Source organism: Mauremys mutica, chromosome 5 (genome assembly GCF_020497125.1).
Source record: "Mauremys mutica isolate MM-2020 ecotype Southern chromosome 5, ASM2049712v1, whole genome shotgun sequence".
NCBI lineage: Eukaryota > Metazoa > Chordata > Testudines > Geoemydidae > Mauremys > Mauremys mutica.
Genome location: NC_059076.1, coordinates 21,966,063 through 21,982,940, shown reverse-complemented (window position 1 = coordinate 21,982,940; position 16,878 = coordinate 21,966,063). Strand labels below are relative to the sequence as shown.

General features: G+C 40.6%; 1 protein-coding gene and 1 long non-coding RNA gene across 3 annotated transcripts in view; one reads left to right on the top strand and one right to left on the bottom strand.

Moving 5' to 3' along the window:
• Positions 1 to 13,236, top strand: part of HPSE (heparanase) — a 25,095-nt gene extending 11,859 nt beyond the window's left edge. The window contains exons 7-12 of the mRNA XM_045019086.1: positions 3,110 to 3,203; positions 3,881 to 3,987; positions 5,181 to 5,295; positions 8,664 to 8,782; positions 9,763 to 9,909; positions 10,862 to 13,236. Of these exons, the coding sequence (XP_044875021.1) occupies positions 3,110 to 3,203; positions 3,881 to 3,987; positions 5,181 to 5,295; positions 8,664 to 8,782; positions 9,763 to 9,909; positions 10,862 to 11,021 (742 nt within the window). The 3' untranslated portion in view covers positions 11,022 to 13,236. The remainder of the gene's footprint in view (positions 1 to 3,109; positions 3,204 to 3,880; positions 3,988 to 5,180; positions 5,296 to 8,663; positions 8,783 to 9,762; positions 9,910 to 10,861) is intronic.
• Positions 13,174 to 16,878, bottom strand: part of LOC123371450 — a 10,656-nt gene continuing 6,951 nt past the window's right edge. For both annotated transcript variants that reach the window (XR_006579801.1, XR_006579800.1), the window contains one exon: positions 13,174 to 15,293. This is a non-coding gene — a long non-coding RNA (uncharacterized LOC123371450). The remainder of the gene's footprint in view (positions 15,294 to 16,878) is intronic.

The following is a 16,878-nucleotide window of genomic DNA, read 5'->3' as shown; positions in this document are numbered from 1 at the left end:
TATGCAGCTCCAGTAAAGGTGGAAAGATGTAGTGGCATTCCTGAGCATTTTATAATGTAAGGATAGCCAAGAGTCTACTTCCTGTGGCTGTGTACAGGGCTCCGTGTGATTACTAAGCCTATGTGAGCAATGGTCACAAAAGAGAGACTTCCATCGTGTTAAGATGGAGCCACGAAGTCCTAGCAGGTACATTTTTTCAAAGCAATACAAGGAGTTAAGCAGTTTTTCTGACCAGGAAAGGGTGTTGTTCCAACAGACAAGGTCCGGTGGGCTTTTGCATATGTAGCATTTGGACAGGCACAGCCTCTGACATATGCAGACTGAGCAGCAGCCCAGGTTATTTCAAAACTCCACAAATGCTACAGAACTTGTAACCAAATAGACTTTCCTACTGGGAGGTGAGAGGGTTGGCATAAAGGAGAAGGAGAAAGTCTTAAATTGATTAGTAATTTGCACTTTCTAGCTAACAGTTCACTCTAAACAGCACAAGGAACTGTCCCAGATGAAACGGCCATGTCAGAAATGAGAGTAATGCCACAGGGTAACTAATTATGCAGCTAACTTAACAATTGAGAGAGGAGTGTTAGAGATGGACGCTGTTTGTTGCAAAAACACCATTTGCAATTCAAGGAAGTTTATCTGTTGCCCAAGTGGAAGCATGATCCAGCTGCCCCTTGGCTGCCACACAGGCTTTGGCTAGTAGAGACAATAAGTCTGAAAGAGAGAGGAAGGGGGAGAGTCATATCCCTGAGGATAAGGCCCATGTCAATACTGTTGGGAGTCCCTGGGGTGCAGAAGGATGCTCCTGTCCAGTTGTTGCTGAGGCTCTTGAGAGGCTTGGGGGTTGAGTTCTCTCAGAGACTATCACACACAATAGCTCATTAGAGACAGTGAGACCTAGTGACCAGGTCAAATTGGCCTGCCTTCCCTTGCCACAAAAGGAGCACATCAGCCATTTTAAACATCCCGGTAGGTAGGAGATCTGTGCTGGAACTGAGCCATATTCTCTGTTGCACCAGTTTGCCTCATTATAGTCAGTGGTGCTGTGTTAGTGTGACTGAGAATTCAGCCCACTCAGAGAGAAACTAGTCTAGAGAACATTCCAGAAACCATCACCAAGAGCGCAAACTAATGCCGCCAGTGTAGTGTGTAAATAGGGATGGTACCAGGAGCCTCAGGCAACATGGGTTGGTGCTTTACATTCTGCATTTTTCTTCGTTCCTTCTGCCTGTTCAAGTTTAGTGTAAACAAAACCCCTTCAGGTTAAAGACTAACTTTTTCCACTCTGAGAATTACCCATGCAATTACCATTAATACAGCTTCAACTGCACGCTTAAATTCCCATTCACGTTTGACAACATGCCTCTGATTGGGGCCCAACCCAGTGTGTAAATCATAGAAATGTTATCTTAATTGCCAGTTCCCATGTATGTGTTCTAGTGATGTTGTTTTTAAGTGTTGACATATGGGCAAAGCTTTATAAAATAGGACCCTAATTTAGGAAAGCACTTAAGAATGTGCATAACCTTAAGCATGTTCTTAGGTCTCTTTGTCACCAATGGGACTTAAACACATGCTTAAGTGCTTTCCTGAATAGAGATGCTTTCCTGACTTTGGATCTATATTGTTCAAGATCCCAGGTCATTATCACATAATATTATACAGCTGTAATGTATTTTTAAAATGTAATTAAAATACATTTAAAAAAAACTTTTTGGTTAAGGTTTGTAAAATAAAGAAACTAATTAATACAACTCTACATAAATGAACCCACTAAGTTAATTAGATAGATAAATACTATTTCACTATATGCAGCAAGTCTGCCTTAATAACAGAGCCAGCAACTAATGTAGAAAAGTGATTTTGATACAGAATTCATCTACAGTTGGGAGTGTTGCTGGAATATTTTAGGTCTAGATATTCAGGTTGTGTGTGAATGGGGAGAAGCCATTTGTAAGAAAGGCAGTGTTAGTTTTGTTATCTCAGGTTAAAAATCAATTTCTTTACTGTCCAAATCTTGAGTTTCTGTTTCCCTGTAGCAGTGATGTCCTCAAAACACTTATAGCACTCTGCACGCTTCCAGCTGGTTTTGATGTCAGCTTTTTTAGGTCAAACACAGTAATGCTGAACTCAGGATTGGCAGCTAAGTGAAGTAGGGGACAGAGTTATGTGGTTTTTTACATGTACTTCCAAAGGTGAAGCACAAAGCAAGAAGAAAAGCATGTCCATATAAATGTATAAAGGAAATCTCAAAGTTCTTTCTATTCCACTCCTTCCACTTGCACACAGATATACTTTCTTTTCTGATTCTCCATTACAATCAGGCCTTGACTATCTTTTGTGGGTGGATGGCCGTAGCAATTTTGGGGAGGACTGAAATGGTAACACCATAACAGGTTGAAACCTGAGATGTTGATTTTTCCCAAACCCATAAGACAAGTCTGACTTAACATCCCTCACCCCCTTCAACTGATGACAGGGAAAGCTATAGCCTTTTGGGATGTTACCACCGAAGTCCTCCAGCTAAAAGTGGGAAGTTGGAACATGACAGACCTAATGTAAATAACAGCTGCAGTATTTTTTCTGTTTATCTTTGTACATCAGTGGTTTTCAACCTGTGGCCCGTGGATCCCTGGGGGTCTACAGACTATGTCTAAGATTTCCAAAGGGGTCCGCAGCTCCATTCAAAAATGTTTAGGGGTCTGTGAATGAAAAAAAGGTTGAAAACCACTGTTATACATCATAAAGGAGCAATAAAGGTCCCACACATGTCTGTCTGTCAGTAAACATTTAATGATTTGGGATCTTGATTTTTAAAAATTGGGCTGTTCACAATTTTATGATTTATACTGATTTAATCGATGGTGGCCAGCAACTCGCATATGTGCCCAGGCAAGAGTAGGCAAAGCGGTTTTTTACTGGCTGAGCTTATCCCTGCTTGAAATCACGTGTAAGAATAGCAGGGGCAAAATATCGATGTTAAATCTGTAAGAACAGACAGCAGTGGGATGAATAACTATATCAGGGAACAAAGTTCTTTAAATCATGTTTTGTAACTTTGGCTGCGTCATTTAGTTTTGCTTGGTTGGGATGTCTCTTAACCTTTCAGTTACTACGTAAATGGACGAATCGCTACCAGAGAGGATTTCTTGAGCCCGGAAGTGCTGGATACCTTTATTACAGCAGTAAAAGATGTTCTTCAGGTACAATGTTATGTTAAATTGTCTGTGCACTCAGCTACCATGATGATGGGCATATAAGAACCAGAATAGAAATTGTTGGCTAGCAATACATCTAAAGAATCTCAATATTTAGATGCTGTACTCATTGTAAATAATATAACATATATTGTCAGTGCTAACAACCTTTGATCTCAAGGAAGATATTTTAATATGAGGCCTTGGTATCTACTAAGTAGAAGGTTTAACATATTATAAACCATGAAAATGAATTGATAGTTATTTGTTCATGCCATCATAGCCCCAGAGGTGAAATGTATGGCTAGATTCTGCCTCCTTACTCACACTAAGTAGTATCTTATTCCCAGAGTACTCCTGCTGATTTCAACAGGACTACTTACACAGTAAGATACTATGTGTAAGGGTTGCAGAGTCTGGTCCTGATTAATTTAGATTTGGGAATCTATTCTTTAATATACGTGAGTTTAAAAAAAAAATTTTTTTTCTTTTCCCTACTCCTTTTCATCAGAACTCTTATGGAGCCTTGCCTCATTAAATATAGTCATATTAGGAGGCCCTGAAAGTTGTATGAGCTCTCTAGAGATCTGTTCTAAAGCGCATAATTTGTGACTATTTATTTAGGCAGATCCATATATGTACGTACTTTCCTCTCTTTATCCTAACGACACAACATTCTCTAGATTGTTGATGGAACTGTACCTGGTAAAAAGGTGTGGCTAGGAGAAACCAGTTCAGCCTATGGAGGTGGAGCTCCCAGACTGTCTAATACATATGTTGCCGGTTTTATGTAAGTAGAACAGCATGTCTTTATAGTTACTCTTTTTTTCTGTAGGACTCTGGGTTTTTCAGGAACTCCTCCAGTTAAACGACCACCATTAAATGCCCAGCATGTCAGCAACATTCCCCTGTCTTCGGAGCCCCATAACACTTCTGCATGCAGACCTGAGGTGGTCACTCTCATGCCAGTTAGGCCCCAGGAACAGAGAACATTGATCCCAAAACATTCCCTATGTGAGGGATCTAGCCAAAAACATGGTCTTTTATGTTAAGTACTGGCCAGGAGAATGTTTGCTTGACTTCTAACACTGTATAGAAAGGGTGGCCAAAATAAGAGTGGTCTATAGACCACAGTACAACCATCATAGCATTCTATAGGGTCAATGGTTCATGTGTATGTTTGGAGGTGTGGCTCAGCGAAACTACAGGTCTCAGCATACTAATACCTATCATACTAGGGAAAAAAGTTCTGGTATTGTCCCTAGTTTCATGCATAGCTGGCGCACCCTCCACTTGTGATGCCAAAATAAGATGCGACTGACAGAGCAGATCTTCACCATATGTTTGTCTGTATTTCTTTCTTTTGGACGACAGTGAAATAACTCACCACACAGATGTTTAAATTGTTGCCACTGGATTTCAACATTAACGCTTCATTGAAATGAAAGGACAGTGTTAACGCTTTTCTCAGAAGTTAATTTCAGTCAGTCTGCAGACTCAGGCAGACATAACTGCATTGGTTCACCTCTGGTTCATGTTTTAGCAACCAAAAAATCTAGAGAATTATTTTTACAAATGAAAGTCAAAAGCTAGAGCACAAGATGACCTCTTCATGTGAGGCTCCATCTGAAACTTATTGCTTCTGTTCAGGACACAATCACATGCTGGGCCTTTTCGTCTCCTTTACTCAAGATGAAGATGGTGACAAGAGAGTTTAAGGAAACAGCACTGTAGACTCAGACAGCTAGTCAGATGGAATGTGAAATGGATTTTCAGAGTCGCTCTTGCCATTTCTGTATTTTGATTTAGTTTCATGGGGTTTTTGTGCTTAGTATTATCATTTGATTTTAATTCTTGTTTTATATACAAGGCAGCTGAGGTGGCATGTAACGTAGTTTAGATGAGCAGTTTTTTCCCTGTTTATTTTGGCGACGTTTGCATTACTGTTTTTTTTTTCTTTTTTTGTCTCCTGTTCTCTGGCAGGTGGTTGGACAAATTAGGACTGTCAGCCAGAATGGGTATTGATGTGGTGATGCGACAAGTGTTCTATGGAGCAGGAACCTATCACCTGGTGGATGCAAATTTTGAACCTTTGCCTGTGCGTATGCAATAGCATTGCCTTAATAATAATCATACATATTGTATCTATTTGTATTCTGGTTAAACCTGATGTGGAAAGAGATGCCAGCTATTTTTACCTCCCTAAAGAGACTCACATATACATGCCTGTGACATACCAGGGTACAATCTAGACTAATGAGCAGGTGTGTCGCCCCTGCCCTGCAGCCTTGGGTGCCTTACGATGCCTTGCTGAAGTAGCTCCCACCTGGGCCGCTCACAACAAGCCTTCCAGCATGCAAGCCACACCCTGAGTGTCCGTATGTAACTGCAGCCTGCCTGCCACACTTGGGTTACAGTTTGGCTCTCACTAGCCTTGGTTATGCTGTAGGGTGATCCCAACACATCCCTAGTCCCAGATTTCCCCTCGGAAATGTATGTCCTGCACTGCCCAGCCCTCTCCTCGACAGTACAAATTATATTAAGTTGGTTGTTCCTTTAAGAGAATAATATGCATGCAACTTGTCACCCCAGATGGAGTTACCCAGCCACTTCAATTTAAACACACTGGATTAGATAAACCAATAAAACAAGTTTATTAACTACAAAGAGAGAAATTTTAAGTGCGTACAATAAGGTATAAAAGTCAGAAATGGTTACAAGAAAAAAGATAAGACTAACACCTAATTTAACAAACTATGTCAATGTTTCTCACCACATGCTTACCGCAGTCTTACTGACCAAACTGTGGGATGGGAACCCTCCCCCAGAGTCCAACGATTACTTCCTTTGTCCATTCAGGTACAGTGAAGGCGATACGCAGGGAAAGAGAGAGGGGTGCCTTGGGGTGTTTGTCCCTCCTTTTTATAGTTTCAGTCCCTCTCTTGACAAACATTCCCAGCTGAGCATGGGAGACGAAAAGTCAATGTGGAAGGATGTTCTATGCTGGCTTTTTTTTTCTCACCTGTTTGAGCTTCCTTTGTTTCCCTTCCTGCCTGATGACTCTGTTTACTATTTAAATGCAAATTAAGCAGCACACACCTTCCTTTGTTTAGGACAGACCTGTTTGCCAAGCTCTGTTTGGGCAGGGCTGGGGGTTTGGAACATGTGTTAATAACATCATAGAAGGAATTCTTATAACTTTACTGACAACGTTGCCACACATATTTTATCAGGACTGTACTGACCAGCAAATCATGAGTTTTCAAATGATACCATACAAGACATGCCTTGTACAAAAATTATTACAATAGGTGTGATCAAAGGGTTACATTCTCTCACAGTATCCATGTATCTAAAATCAATTAAGTTCTGAATATAGGTCACATGCAGTCTAAGAAAGCAATAGCTAAAGAAAAATAGGGGAAAAATTATGTGCTTGAGCAGCAGAGACGGACCTGAGCCACAATGTTCTGATCTAGATACAAACTTTCCTAAGTCTTCTGAGGAGTCCATGCTTTGGTTTGGGGGTTTCTCTAATGAGTGGTAAATGATTTTCAAATGTTAATGATTTGAGATGTTTCAACTTTTATGAGCTAATAGCATAAGAATGTTATTTTTAAGAACAAAACTGTTAGTCATAATCATTGAGATAAAAAAGCAACAGAAACCAATACACTTATTCATTTCCTTATAACATAGGGATCCAGATTTATTTGGATTAACTATAAAGGTTCTACTCTCTTTCTATGAGTGTAGAACTCTCATTAGTGCTAATTGCAATTATACATGGATATGGGGAGGAGTAACAGTTCCCATCCTTCTTTCCTACCTTCCCCACACTTGATCTGCTTCCAAGTTGTGGCTGCTATAAATTCGTGAAAAAAGGGCTTATAATGGAAACTGGTGTATGTAACTATGATGTTGTCTTATGTATCCTGCTCATTGTAAGATGTCCCCAGGGGGCAGGGCTGTGGGGGGATTTAAGAGTTAGTATTTGTCGTTCTTGTTTTCCTTAATCTAAAATAGAAGTAATCTAGAGTAGATAGTGGGAAATGTATATGATTGTAAATAAAGCCAGTTCTCTGGGTTTGCTGGTGAATCACTCATCTGAAAATTTAGATCTTTTTCTATACAGCAGCCTTAGTTCTGCAGGGCAAATATCTTTCATGACCCAGAGGAAATTTAACAGGCTTATTTTGGAACCAGTCAGCCTTCATATGGTCCTTATACATATGGTTATAGGGAAAGAAACGAGTCTGCTAAAATGGAACTTGTCTTTTCCCCATGTGTTTTCCAAGCCATATCTACCAAGCTTTTCTAAAGTCCAAGTTTTCCCTGGCGTTAGAACTACAGAGCTAATTTAGCAGAAAGCGAGTTGCAGTGTTCGCTATCTCCTCTTAAAAAAACAAACCAAGTTAGAAAAAGGAACAGTGCAGCAATTTAAAGACATGAATCCCTGATGCTGATCTCACAGCATTTTTGCATTAGGATAATTACAGAGACTTCAGTGGAGTTACTCCTAACTCTCTCAGTTTTACGAGTTCAGAATCAATCTCCTGATATTTATAAAACTGCTTTATTGGAAAAGAGCTGTTCAAACCAGGCACAGTTAGAGCTAATTGAGGGTCCATCCCCGTGAAGTACTGAGGGCAGCTCAACTCCTGTTGATTTCAGTTGAAGGTTAGAGCGTTCAACACTCTGCAGAAGGTGCTTACCATTGTGCAGGATCAAGACCTGCATCTCCCACTTGAAGGACTCCTATTATCAACCTATGAAGAGAGGAGAGCAAAATAGCTCTAACTGTACCTTCTACACTCAGCAAATCGATAACAGGATTTTTCTTTGTTTGTTGTGAATTTGAACAAATTTGATATGAAAGACATTGCAAAAGAGAACATAAAAGGAAAAGCACCAAGATAGCAGAAAAGGGACTCTCTTAATTAAACTAAAAGTCCCTCACCATATACTGCGTTAGCTCTAAGCTGCACTAGCAGATGCAGTTACTGGGTTTGTAGTCATTATATATCATCTGCATATGAGAGTATTCACACTCCCAACAACTTGATGGTGGGAGCAGAGTGAATGTACAATCAGAACATACCGTGTATGTGACTAACATGGCTTGCCAAGTTCTGCAATTTAATGGAGGGTGGGAGGTGCAGCCACTGGAGACTGCGAGCCCAGCGTGGCTCAATATCCATCATTGGATGGTGGATCTAGTGGTTTCAAGAGTCTGCACTTAGGTATTAAAAATGAGAGGCTGCAGCCTGCCCTGGTACCTGCATATTGGATGTGGCTCTCAAGCTCCTGGCTAGTTATCATTGGGACCTTGTTAGGGTAACATTTTGGATACCCCTGACACAGAGCATGGTGATATTGTAGTCTAGTGTCTGAGTGTAATTTCCCTCTTATCTAAAATACCTTGTTTGCCATATGGAAACATGTTTTGTTTTATATGCAACACAGGATTATTGGCTTTCTCTGCTGTACAAAAAACTGGTTGGCACCAAGGTACTGAAAGTTGGCCTGAAGGGAGCAGATCCGAAGAAGCTTCGAGTGTACCTTCATTGCACGAATGACCACAAGTAAGCATTTAAACACAACAACCAGGAACAACTGAATACAGTAAAAACAGAGGCCTTAATGCACAATAGCCCATTGTAACGAATGGAAACATTCTGACAGGCTAAATGGGGCTTTGGATCAGGCCCCGCAGTTGATCTGCAATTACACAGTGAATGGGGAGGGGAATTCTAGAAAAACACTCAGGAGTCTCTCATGAAACTTTCAACAACTAGATCCATAGGAATTGCTACGGTGAATTGTATGAGAAGGTATAGATGGTGGTGTGGTTAAAGCCCTGGGCTGGGACTCAGGAAATCTGAGTTTTATTCTTTGCTCTGCTTCAGACATCCTGTGTGACTTTGGGAAGTCACCACATTTCACTGTGCCTCAGTTCCCCATCTGTAAAACAGGGATATTTCTTTTTTCTGCCCCTACCCCTTTGGTCTAACTCGCTGGGGAAGGGACTGCTTCTCACTGTGGGTGTACAGTGCCTAGCACAATGGGGCCCTTATCTCAGCTGGTAATTTTGGGTGCTACTGTACTACAAAAAATACCACCATTGGGTCCATCCAGTCCAATATCCTGCCTCTTGTGAGGGGCTCTGGAAGGAGTCTTCTTACCCGCCATAGAACTAATTCCAAGGAAATGAGAGCAGTGTACTTGCAGGTGCAGCCTTGTACCTCGTCTCCTTGCCATCCATGTTGCTCCCTTAGTGGCTAAGGCACTGGGGCTGGTGGGGCAGACATAGCTGCAGATCCAGCAGCCCATCCCGTGTCTCCCTGTATTCTGGGATGTTGTGAGCAGTTCATCGCTCTTGGTGCACTGGGGGCACAGACACACACATGGAGTTTTGCCATTCATGCTCTCCCTGGGCAGAGGAACCACAGTTGTTCTGGTGAAGAGGGAACGTGATCTGCCCAATTGTGAATACAGCTCCTTTCAAATACTACCATTTATTTTTAATATGTGATTGTTAATGTGCCTCTCTCTTCCCTTTCAGCCCAGAGTACAAAGAAGGGGATGTTACTCTGTTTCTTTTAAACCTCTATAATGTCACCAAACACGTGCAGTTGCCCCATAACTTATCTAATAAGCATATAGATGAATACCTTTTATTACCTCATGGGGACCAGCACATACTTTCCAGGTGAGAATCCATTTTCTTTTATTGTAAATTGTACCCTCACTATCATGTAGGTGAGCTATAAAAACAGGTCTCTATTTTCATTTTTTTAGGATAAAACTAATTACTTTGATGATTTAGTGTTTTGTAAGTGCTTACTTATAACATTTGGTCTCCTAAAACCAGGCACTGTTTATAAATGTTATTGATATGGTAGCTCTGCAGACAGGTAATGACTATTATTGATGTTCTGTTTCTTCATTTAATATGGAACATGGGAGCGATAGAACATCACAAAAATGTATTGATCAAAAGGCTGCCTGTATCCAGGTTCAGTATTTTGGGCTTGATTCTAATCTCAGAGTGGTTTTGAACCCAGGTGTAACTGCAGTGATTTCAGTGGAGTTACTCTTAATTTACACTGGTTTTATTGAGATTAGAACCAGGCCTTCTGTGTTTAACACCTACTATTAATATCGCTAGCACATAAAAATGGTAAGGATCTGCAGCCTTAGATTCTAAGATCAGAAGGGACCACTGTGATCATGTGGTCTGAGTGCACCTCTTTGGGTGTCAGTGGTGTATTAATAGTTTCAAGAGAAACAGAAGCTTATCTGTGCTTTTCAAAGAACATTCACCACACAACTTGTGATTGTGAACAGTTTAACAACAACAAAAAACTTGTACTTTTCTGTTTTCCTTAAAGTTACCCTACATAAATGTGTGTGTGTATATATCATGTACATAAATACATGTAGTTTGCAGGCAGCTTAATAGCTCTAGTAGACATGCTGCCAGTATCCTGTACACTTGTAAGTCTGTACGGATGGGGGTGGAAGTGGTTTAACTACCTTAAAGCAACATAAATCTGCCTTAATGTCAGCGCTTTCCTTCCTTCTTCCAGTCCCACCAAGTGAGCTTTGTGTTAGGTGGTGCACACAACGCATAACTAACCCAACAACCTCTCTCCATGCAGGTCTGTTCAGTTGAATGGTCATGTCTTAAGGATGGTGGATAAAAAAACACTGCCAGCACTTACTAAGAAACCCCTCCCTCCCGGGAGTGCTCTTGGCCTTCCAGCTTTTTCATACGGATTTTATGTAATAAAAAATGCAAAAGCTATTGCCTGCATTTAAACATTGAACACATCCTCACAGGACGGTTGCAGGCGCATTGTGGCTAAAACTCAAGTTTGATATTAGAGGGTCACGTTTTTGCAATAAGCATTAACTCTGGCAAACTTGCTGCAAATCTGTTGGAGTGGCAGCAAAAGCTGGGGGAGGAGAGGGCATAAATGCATATTGTGTACTGTGTACATGAAAATGTTCTTGTAGGATGTAAACCTACAAGAACATTTTCCCCAGGTTTTGGGGAGGTTGCTTCCTTCCTCTCTTGGGCCCCCAGTGATCCACTTAGCAGCAAGTCCTTCTCTATTCCACACACTCCTGTCACAGGACCTGATTACACTGTGTCTGCAGATCTGCCAGCTAAAGACTTTGATATTCCCTCATCGCCTCGGTTATATAAATTTAAGCACAATTGTTATAGCAGCCTTTTTTTCCTGAGAGCAGATGAGGTTCATGAGGGCTTTTTTTGTTTTTTAAATCTATCCTCCCCCGTCCCTACTCAGTGTTTTTACTCGCACTGTTCCTTTAATGCCCACACAATATGGGAGAGCAGGAGACAATCATGGGAAAGCTACCACTAGCTACTGCAGGTAGCTTCTGATTTTTTTGCGCATTAAGGGATGTCCAAAGCCCAGCTGCACTTTTCAACTGTTAGTTATGTTGGGGGTGAGGAATGGAGAAAACAAGCAAAAGATGAAGATGAATAAAGGAAGGATTATCTAAATGGGAGGAGGGAAACAGTGAGGAAAACTGCCAAAACTTAGGGCTTGTCTACACTTACAAGTGCAGCTATGCCACTGTAGTGCTTAGTGAAGCCACTACCTATGTCAACAAGCGAGCTTCTCCCACTGATGTAGTTACTCCATCTCCCCGAGAAGCGCTCCTGTAGACATAGCGCTGGCTCCAGTGGGAGTTAGGTCGGTATAACTGCATCACTCAGGGGTGTGGATTTTCACTGATAAAGCTTTTCACTCTGCTATACTGATTTTTCAGGATAACTATGATCTCCTTTTAACCTGCTTCCCTGGCTCACAAATGTCATCAGTTTTGGGAAGAAGTTACCTCTAAACAGCTCCATGAGGAACTGTGAATATGCTCAGTGAAGTCCTCTCATGTCACTAGCAAGTGCCTGAATTATGATCAGGCTGGATAGTTTCACTAACTGTAGGGAAGGCACAGAGGGTCTGACTCAAAGCCCATTGAAGTCACTGGGCTTTGGATCACGCTCAGAATAACAAACGTGACTTTAGGAGACAGCTAATTTCTCCCAGTCAGAACTGTGAGACCTCTCCAAGCCTATACAAGTCAAGAGATCTCTTCAGATTCTTCGGGCCAGCAGAGGTAAATGTCAGCTGGAGCCTTCTTCTGTTGGCCAATTTTCCTTCTCCCTTAAACTTACTGCATTCTCCCTATACCTTTACTCAGGAACTATTTATTCTGTCACAAATAAATCTCAAAACACCAAACAGCAATATAACTTAAAGCACAGCTATTGCCTTTGATATTTGTTTGTACCTAGTTTTCTTAAAACATACAACCTGCTACAATGCAAACTGTGAATGCTTATTTTGAGATGTATCGGGGAAAAAGTTTCATATGACTATTTTTCCTATTCAGGATTTAAGAGACACAATTGGGTAAATAAGGAACCAAATTTAGATTGCTTTTAAAAAACCCAACTACTTTAAAAACCTACAAATCACTGAAATATAGTTATGAAAATTTTAAAAATTGGTTTAAAAATTGCAATGAAAACAGATAATTTGTGTTCAACTTAAAATATTTCATTGCAGTATTTGCAACCCAAAAAGTGCACCATTGTGCTAATACATAGATGCCCAAAAGTGAAATGGGTTATAAACAAAAGCAAGACCAAGTCTCTTTTCATTCTCCAAATTCAAATGGAAGAAGTAAACAGACAGCATAAATTATGAAAAAAAATTAGATTTATAAAGTTCTTAGTTGTAACAGTCTAAAGTTTTGAAAAACAAGTAGTTACATTTGGTTTTTTAGCCTGACAGCACACTTTACAGAACCGGTCTTAAACCAGCAACATAGCCAACCCTGTTTGTAATGACTTTTTATATTTGCATATTTTAATAAAATTTATATTAGTTTAATTGTTTCTTTAGAATATCAGTTTAAAAATGGAAACAGCTCTCACTGTTTTACTGTTGTGACATTTTTATATTTGCACATTTTTAATAAAGTAATTTATATCACATTTTAGTAATTGTGGTTTTCTTTAGAAGGTTCGTTTTTAGCTTATTCACATCTGTGAAAGGTTGGTACATCCTTAGTCAGATTTCTTTTTCTTTTAATCAAACCTCCTCCAGCTGTCTTTCTATGGTTTCCCATGAGATTGCGAGAGAGAAAAAGTAAAAGAACCTCATCTGCAGCACACAACCTCTTATTGCAATTTATATTTCTTGTGGAACACCATCTGACAAACACTAGTTTTACAGTTTCAACCAGATGAATATAAAACAAGGGATAACAGTACAGATGCAAGGGAGCATAGAGACAAGGCTTGTGATGTCAACATGTAAATCATTTTGATAGTTTCATTTTTAAACATATGGCCTCTTTAATAGATAATTATCATTACAGAGGTAACAATTAGTGATATTTAGAACTTGGATAGTGCTTTTCAACCTCAAAACACTTTACCAATGTCATTAATCTTTATAACACCCTCTGAAGAGTACTATATAATGAACAGGAAATCACTATTAGCCCCATTGTACAGGTGAAGACACTGAGGCACCAAAGTTAAATGATGTGTCCAAGGTTACAAAGGGTTCAGTGTCAGAGCCTGAATTAGAATCCCAGGTTCTCAGCACTGGGCTCATGTAACTTGACCATTCCTATCTCCCTCCCACTGCAGTTGTTGCCTTAGCAGCTTGTTTTATGGTTTTTCCATGGCAGCATCATAAACCACAGGAATTTAATCCAGACTAAGGAATTGGTACATACATGAAATCATAGCTCATGAATTTTTTTTCCTATCCCCATTTTAATTATTTTCAAGGAAATTACTTTGTTGTTTTAATACTCGTGGCATTTTTCAGAAGTATTTGAGAGAACAGCATTTAAGATTAACAGCTTTGGCATGTCCCTCTTCTCCCAGCGTCCCCAGAATTGGGAGGAAGGGGAATTCAGATTCACACACCTGACATGGTTCGGTTAAGCAAACGTAACCTAATCATCATAAAGTTCTGTGTTTTGAAGTAGTATTTTCCGGAAGATGGTTATCTCCCATGTACTCGCCTAGTCCAGCTACTTAAAGTACGTCCTTAAGCGTGAAGCAGGGACAGAGACTGGCTCTTCTTACAATGTATGGGGGTGGGGGGGAAGGAAGGCAAAGTGTATCTAAGAAGTTTCCAGTGTTAAGACACTGAAATTTGGGGTCCTGTTTTGTTAATCACAATGCAGCAGGTTGGTATATGTCAATGTTCAAGGTACCTGTGAAGGAAAATGATGGGGGGACATAAATAACCAGGAAAGAATTAATGGAGCTAGAGTCTCTGACTGCATGGGAACCATTAGCAACCAACTGCCTTATGTGATCACCCTCCTCTCTGCTTAGGGACGGTGCTTACAACATTTCTGCTCTTGAAAAGAGATCAAAATTCTGAGCTCATGAGAGTGAGAGATTTTAAAATGATGGCTCCTTTTTCTATGGTATAGTCATGTGAAGTGGAGAAATGATACATAGAGAGAGGTGCAAATCCAAACTGTAGAACCAAATGGCTGGGAACTTTGGGAAAGCATGACTCTGAAGCTGGAAGCAGTGGGCCATGTGGTGAAAGCTTCCAGAAGAATTCCCTATGTGTGAACACCAAAGTCTTTGGATGGAGATAGGTAAAACAGAACAGCAAAAGTTCTTATTGTGCCTTATAAAATGACAGTCAAATTGAAAATTATTTGCATCTACAATTTTTGTACTTACTGTTACAAATAAATTCTAAGGTTACTATACCATTCTTTCCTTTTACTTTGTGCTGATGGTGACTGCTTTTTCTGTAAGACCTTAAAGAGGGCATTTACCAGTCACAGCAGAAGAGCTGAAAATGAACAAATACCAAGCAGCATCCACCTGTAGGTGTTACAGTTCAGGGCAACTGCACCTCTATTCCACTTCTGTGATCCAGCGAAGGCATCCACTCTAGGCTGCCGGCTTGCCTCGCTATCACCTCGCTTGAATGGAGATGGTCTCGCTCCCTCCTGACTGGGGTATTTCCAGGCTGCCCAGTCCCCCTGACTGTATTCTGAAATCTCCTGCAAAAGACAGACTCCCTAAACAGCACTGATTACTTTGTCTTCAGAGGCTAACAACAAAGTAATTGCCCACAGTTGTAAGGTACCACATAGCACTTCCTCTGCAAACCTATTTTATTCTTAAGTTGAAAACATTCAGAACTACAAAGGGACCTACATGCATGCCAATAAGCTTCCCAGAGATCACAGGAGCTGACTTTCCAATGTGCCAGGGTGTGTTCGACCCCCCCAGCTTTGCCCCAGGCCCCACCCTGCCCCTTTCCACCCCCCCCCCCCCAGCATGCCATGTCCTCACTCCTCCCCAGAGCCTCCTGCATGCCACGAAAAAGCTGATCATGGCAGCTGGGAGGGAGGGAGAGGTGCTGGGGGATGAAAGGGGGCTGCTGGTAGGTGCTCAGCACCCACCATTTTTTCCTGTGGGTGCTCCAGCCAGAGCACCCCAGAGTTAATGTCTGTGCCAGAGATCACTCCAACCCTATTGTGGGCTTTGGCAGGAGCAGTCCTTCAAAACACCCAAGGAGTTTCATTGGAGTTTCAAGTTTGTCAGTTTCAGCTCAGAACAAGCATCCAGTCTTTTGGGGACTCAGTAGGCCAACTCCTTCTACCCCTCCCTAAGGATTGGGACCCTCCATGAACTAGGGGGTCCAGTTTGTTTGTCACAGCAGGAAGAAGATCCTGAACCTGTTTAAAATCCAGGCTATTTATCAAAAAATCCTTTCTTCTGCTGGTCCCTAGAGAATCCAGTCTGAACTAGTATATGCTCATCTCTCCAGAGGATGGCGTCAAAGGGCTGATAACTGCAGAAATGTGATTAGCGTCCCCCACCTCCTAGAGGAGTTATATACAATTCCAATAACATACACGACTGATATTTAATACAACAGACCACAAAGTTATTAAACCTAATTCAATATGTTATAACTTAACTCAGTAAATTTATCTTACTTCCATAAAGTTTGGCCAGACTATTATCAATCTGTCATAGTATGAGCAGAGAGAAAAAAGTGAACTGGAGTATTTTTGGTTTTGCTCTCTGGCCTACCCAAGAGGCCCATCTAAACATTAAAAGGGAAGCAGGAAAAAAACCTTAACTGTTGAAGGAACTTTTTAAAATGCATGTGATTTAAACGGTGCTCTATCTGAACTAATGCTTTAAATAAATTGTTAATCTAAAAAAATGTAATTGGACAGTTAATTTAATGTGTGTGCTAATTTAGGTTCCAATCCCACAAACATTTTAGTATGGTTGTGCAGGATTGGGACCATAGGATGAACAAAGTGCTAATCTTTTGGCTTTTTTTAAAATCATTTCCGCAGTTTCAAATAATAAATCTTCAGGCATATCCTGAAACTCAACGATATACACAAATCAAAATATACAGCACAAGCAAAACTGCACTACAAGAACAGTCAATGATTATTGCCGGAAATATGACTAGGAATTAGGAAGGGAGAAAGGATGACAAACAGAAAATCTAAAGCACTTGTACGCAAACTCATTGTGAAATTATTTTATGGAGACTAATTATAGTGATTGCGAGTGTTTGCCTCCACCCTATCATTGCACTGACGTAATCCATTTGAG